Source organism: Gekko japonicus, unplaced genomic scaffold, assembly GCF_001447785.1.
Source record: "Gekko japonicus isolate JY-2015 unplaced genomic scaffold, Gekko_japonicus_V1.1 scaffold834, whole genome shotgun sequence".
NCBI classification, from domain to species: Eukaryota; Metazoa; Chordata; class Lepidosauria; order Squamata; family Gekkonidae; genus Gekko; species Gekko japonicus.
Genome location: NW_015165855.1, coordinates 583,016 through 589,216, shown reverse-complemented (window position 1 = coordinate 589,216; position 6,201 = coordinate 583,016). Strand labels below are relative to the sequence as shown.

Genomic DNA, 6,201 nt, shown 5'->3' with positions numbered 1-6,201 from the left:
AGCACTGTAATAGTTAGGTTCCGTCAGAAGGCTCTGTGTTTCTGCTTGTGCACGCTCTTATGAAAGCAGAGAAACATCCTGTATTTAGCTTCACTTTTTTCATGCAGTACTTAAGAGCAAGGTGTAAAACAGTTCTTGTTTGAGCAGAAGACACCTTCTGCAGATAGATGGTTATCTTTTGATCTAACCCACTTGAGGTAGAACGGGTAAGTGAAAAGAGTGCCCTAGGGCTTGTGAAAAATGGACTCCAAAGAAGAAGGCAAAACTAGTAAAACATCAGCCTCTCCACTTACTCACAGAAATCCCATCCACTCTGAGCAGTCTTTTGGTTTCTTCTCAGATCAATGAATTCAGGGAGGGGCTGTGGCTCAGTGGCAGAGCATGTGCTTTGTATGTGTAAGTTCCTGGGTTCAGTCCCTAGAACCCATAGTTAAAAGGACCAGATATTAGATGATGCGAAAGACCTCTACTTGATATCCTGGAGAGCTGCTGCCATCCAAAGCAGAGAAGACTAACCTTGAGAAACCAGCAGTCTGACTCAGTGGGAGCAGCTTCGTGTGTCCATGTGCTCCGTCAAGATGCTAAAACTCGACTGAGATACCTGAAGAAGTAAATTCTGTGTTACATAGCAATTGCCAAGGTATCCTTAGGGGTTCCAGTTGCACATTCCCAGAAGCATTTGTTCTTCAGTCGCACAGTCGAGTCCGACTCTTCGCGACCCCATGGACAAGATCTCTCCAGGCCCTCCTGTCTTCCGCCGTCCTCTGAAGTTGGCTCAATTTCATGTTCGTTGCATCGATGACACTGTCTAACCATCTCATCCTTTGCCGTCCCCGTCTTCTTTGACCTTCAGTCTTTCCCAGCATCAGGGTCTTCTCCAGTGAGTGCTCCCTTCTCATTTGGTGGCAAAAGTATTTGAGCTTCAGTTTCATTATCTGGCCTTCCAGGGAACAGTCAGGGTTGATTTCTTTTAGGATTGACTGATTTGATCTTCTTGCAGTCCAAGGGACTCTCAAGAGTCTTCTCCAGCACCATAGTTCAAAAGAATCTATTCTTCGGCACTCGGCCTTCCTTATAGTCCAACTCTCGCAGCCATACATGACTACTGGGAATACCATTGCTTTGACCATGCGGACTTTTGTTGGCAGGGTGATGTCTCTACTTTTTATCATGAGCCTTTAAAATAGTATATGGAATCTGACACAGCATACAGAGAACCCATTGATTTCGTTATATAGTTTCAGGTGGGTTGTCGTGTGTGCCTGAAGCAGCTGAACAAAGTTTGAATCCAGTGGCTCCTTTGAGAGCAACGACATTTGATTCAAGGTATATCTTTTGTGTATCTGAAGAAGGGTGCATGCACACGAAAGCTTATACCTTGAATAAAACTTATTTTGTCTTAAAGGTGGCACTGCCCTCTGTTTTTATGTAGTTTGTTTTTCATTTCTTATAAACAGTGACATGTCTCATAAAATTCCACGATACTCAAGAAAAACGGCGTTGAAAAGTTGCATTACCATTCCCCCTCCCCCCAATTTTTTTCATATTAGACATCCATGGACGGCTTCAAGAGGGAATTAGATAAGCATATGGAGCAGAGGTCCATCAGTGGCTATTAGCCACAAGGTATAGATAGGGGCTATGGGGCAAGTGATGCTCTGTCATCTTGGTGCTTGGGGGGGTCAACAGTGGGAGGGCTTCTAATGTCCTGGCCCCACTGGTGGACCTCCTGATGGCACTGGTATTTCTGGCCACTGTGTGATACAGAGTGTTGGACTGGATGGGCCTTTGGCCTGATCCAACATTGGCGTCTCTTATGTTCTTATGTTCATTCTATCTCACTGTTGTCAGTAACACATGGGAGGTAGAAAAGGAGAGTAGTTGGTGTTGTTTCACTAAAGCCATTTTGGATGAAGTTGGTGACTCTACTAGCAAAGCAAACACGTAAGATAATGTAGACAAAGCCAGAAAACTTTCTTCTTCCCCACCTGAAAACAGACTGTTCTTCTCTACATATAAGCTTCAGGAAGAGACAAAAGCAATTCTTGCAGTTCCCTGCCTGAGACGCAGGGTGTCGCTGTTGGCCAAGGTAGCTCTCATGTAGGAGCTGAGAATCCACTGAACGATGCTTCCAGCAGTGTGGCTGCTCATTCTCTGAATGCAGATCAGGAAAACAGCAGACAACGGAGACGTGGAAGCCTTGGGGAAAGGAAACCATTACAACGTATATAAATTCAGCAGTATCCAGTGACATTGTTATGCTTCTTTACTGTGGATCTTGTATTGGGAATTGGAAACACCTCAGCTGATCAAGATATGCAAGCAGAAAAAGCAAGATTTCCAGCCAGAAGGATGAACTGCAGACACCAAGAGAAGAGTAGATCAGTAAGGTTATTGTTCCTCTTATTATTGTCTTTGTTCTGCAAGACGGCCTCAGAGCAGATTCAGTATTCAGTCCCTGAGGAAATGGAGAAAGGGTCCGTTGTAGGGAATCTAGCCAAAGATCTAGGACTTAGCCCTGGAGAAATAGCAAATCGCAATCTGCATGTCCTTTCTCTAGATAAAAAGCAGTATTTCACTGTCAGTGCAGAAAATGGAAAACTGTATGTAAATGATAGGATAGATAGAGAGGGGATATGTGGGGAAACTATTTTCTGTCCTATCAATTTTGAAGTCATGGCTGAAAACCCCATGAATATTTTCCATGTAACTGTAGCAATCCAGGACATTAATGATAACACACCACATTTCTTAAATGAGGATATCAGGCTAGAACCAAGTGAATTAACTTTACCAGGAGACCGATTTGTTCTTGGGTATGCTGAAGATTCAGATGTTGGAATGAATTCTCTCCAGAGTTACCAGCTCATGCCCAATCAATATTTCACACTGGAAACTAGAGAGAGAGAACATGGAAATAAATATGCAGAATTAGTGTTGAGAAAACAGTTGGATCGAGAAAATGAAAGCAGTTTCCATTTAACCCTTCTGGCTGTGGATGGAGGAAAGCCTGCCAAAACAGGGACAGCCAAAATATGGGTTAATGTCATTGATGCCAATGACAACCTTCCTGTTTTTGCACAAGATATATACAAGGTCAGCCTGAAAGAAAATGCACCAAAAGGGTTTTCAGTGGTACAGGTGAAAGCCACTGACAGAGATGAGGGATCCTATGGCCAGATCAGCTATAGTTTTAGCAACACTGTTAAAAGTGATCGCCAGAAATTTCATTTAGATCCACAGGATGGGACAATCACAATTATGGAGACACTGGACTTTGAGGAAGCAGAGAAATATTCTGTAGCAGTGGAAGCAAAGGATGGGGGTGGGTTAGTGGCTCACTGCAATGTTGAAATAAAGATAGTAGACGAGAATGACAATGCCCCAGAAATCATTCTTGTCTCATCATCCAGCCCAATACCTGAAGATTCTGCATCTGGGACTCTGGTAGCTCTTATCCATGTAAAAGACAAAGATTCAGGTGAAAATGGAAACATAGTTTGTCAGGTACTAAGCAATTTGCCATTCCAAATTGTTTCCACATCCAATAAATACTATAAGGTGCTTACAGATGGTGTGCTGGACAGGGAAAATACTCCTGAGTACAATATCACAATCACAGCCACAGACAATGGCAGTCCTCCTCTTTCTACACTCAAGACCATTTCCGTGCAGATCTCCGACATCAATGATAACCCTCCAGCCTTTGAAAAACCTTCCTATACTGCCTATGTGCCAGAAAACAACCCCTCTGGAGCCTCCATTTTCAGGGTCAAAGCCTCAGACCCAGATCTGGATCGCAATGCACGAATCCTTTACTCCATCCAAAAGAGCAACATTGAGGACCTGCCTCTCTCCTCTTATGTCTCCATTAACTCTGAGACTGGAGTTATTTATGCACAGCGCTCCTTTGACTACGAACAATTCAGGGAATTCCAACTTCAAGTGAAAGCCCAGGATGGAGGTTCTCCTCCCCTGAGCAGCAATGTCACAGTGAAAGTGTATATTGTGGACCAGAATGACAACAGCCCTCAGATCCTCTACCCTTCTAAAGGAGTGGAAAGTTCAGCCTTGTTTGAGATGATCCCTCGTTCAGCTGATGCAGATTATCTGGTGACCAAGGTGGTAGCGGTGGATGCTGACTCTGGACACAATGCCTGGCTCTCCTACCACTTGCTTCAGGCCACTGAGCCGGGGCTCTTCACAATTGGACACCATACAGGTGAGATCAGGACCTCCCGAACGTTTTTGGAAAGGGATGCTGTGAAGCAGAGGGCGGTCATCTTAGTGAAAGATAATGGGCACCCTTCACTATCTGCTACAGTGACGCTGAACCTGGTGTTTGCAGAGAACTTCCAAGAGGCCCTTCCAGAAATGAAGACCCAATCCATCAGTCCTGACTATCAGTCTGATCTGCAGTTCTATCTGGTGCTGGCCCTGGCTTTGATCTCCTTCTTGTTCCTCTTGACGGTGATTCTGGCCATTCTGATGAAGTTTCGACGATCAGGGAAACCGAAATTCCTTCAGTGCTTTGGTCCCTTCCCCCATTCAAACAATGCTGTCATATTTCCACCGAACTATGAAGAGGGGACATTACCTTATTCTTACCAACTTTGCTTATCATCTGAATCCCGGATACAGGAATATGCTTTTCCAGCAAGCAGTGTTCAAATTGCGGAGAACATTTCTTCTAAGAATAAGTCTGAGGCACTTTTGACAGCCAGTGAGGGAAATATCCTTAATTATGAGATGGATAAATCTGATATGGTGAGTTTATTTTGAGCAGTACCTCATTTACAAGGTAGGTGTTTTGACTGTGATTGTAAATTGCCACCCATATTTTCATAATTAAAGGAGTCGTTCCTACAGCCTGCTAGTATACTTTAATGTCTGATTAGATCTGGCTTTTCTCATTGTCTCAACTTTACTGATTGATACTTAAGGTTTAATACCTCATAGCAGTGCTTTTTAATCAGAGAGTTTATTTGGGAAGAAAATGTTTCCAAAAATAATATTTAAAGATTGTCTGATGTAGTAATTTCAAAATATATATTTGTAAAGTGTGTGTGTCTATATTCAGTTCAATTCAATTCTGACCTTTAATGGCATAACACACAGTCAAGTATATTTATTTATATTTATTTATAATTTCAATTTATAGCCCGCCCTCCCCGCAACGCGGGCTCAGGACGGATCACAGATAGGTGTAAGCCAACACATAAAAACAGGTTAAAACCATATAAAACCATCACTACAATGTTACGACATATTAAGTGCTCTAGATGTTCCAGAATAATCTTCCATAAAAGATGACGTCTCAAAGATGGTACACCCAATCAGTGCTGTCAGTTCCATGTGACACTGTCGTTCTCTCTTCCCAGGGCCAGTTGGTAATGATGGTAAAATAGTGATGGTATGGTAGTGGCAGCTCCTACTCAAAAGCCTGGTGGAAGACCTCCATCTTGCAGGCCCTGCAGAACTGCACAAGGTCCCGCAGGGCCCGGATCTCCTCCGGGAACTCGTTCCATCAGGTAGGAGCCGCCACCGAAAAAGCTGTTGCCCTGGTAACAGTCAACCTGGCCTCCATGGGGCCTGGAATCATCAGGAGATGTTGCGTCTCCAACCCGCAGGGGAACATATTGGGAAAGGCAGTCCCTTAGGTATGTTGGACCCCGGCCATATAGGGCTTTAAAGGTAAGAACCAGCACTTTGAAGCGAATCTGGTACGCTATTGGCAGCCAGTGCAGTGCTTTCAGCACAGGCCTGATGTGGTCCGGGCTAGGGAGACCCATCAACAGCCTGGCCGCAGCATTCTGCACCAGCTGCAGCTTCCAGATTTGTGACAGAGGCAGCCCCATGTAGAGAGCGTTACAGTAGTCCAACCTGGAGGTGACCGTTGCATGGATCACTGTGGCCAAGTCATCACGGTCGAGGAAGGGAACCAACTGCCGAGCTAGCCGAAGATGGTAAAAAGCTGACTTAGCAGTGGCTGCCACCTAGGCCTCCATAGTTAACAAGGAGTCCAGGAGCACTCCTAAACTCCAATACCTCCAGCGCTGGCACCAAAGGCACCCCATCAAAGGTCGGGAGAGGGAGCCCCAACCCCAGACCACCCTGACTCAGGCCCAGGACCTCTGTCTTCGCCGGGTTTAGCTTCAGCCGACTCAGTCAGAGCCAACCCGCCACAGCCTGCAACACCCG

General features: G+C 44.9%; 1 protein-coding gene across 1 annotated transcript; it reads left to right on the top strand.

The window, feature by feature from the left end:
- The first annotated feature begins 2,316 nt into the window (after positions 1-2,316).
- LOC107110367 (protocadherin gamma-B4-like) lies at positions 2,317-4,782 on the top strand. The gene has a single exon (XM_015411148.1). It carries the CDS (start codon positions 2,317-2,319, stop codon positions 4,780-4,782), a length of 2,466 nt encoding a protein of 821 aa, XP_015266634.1.
- Positions 4,783-6,201: the final 1,419 nt, after the last annotated feature.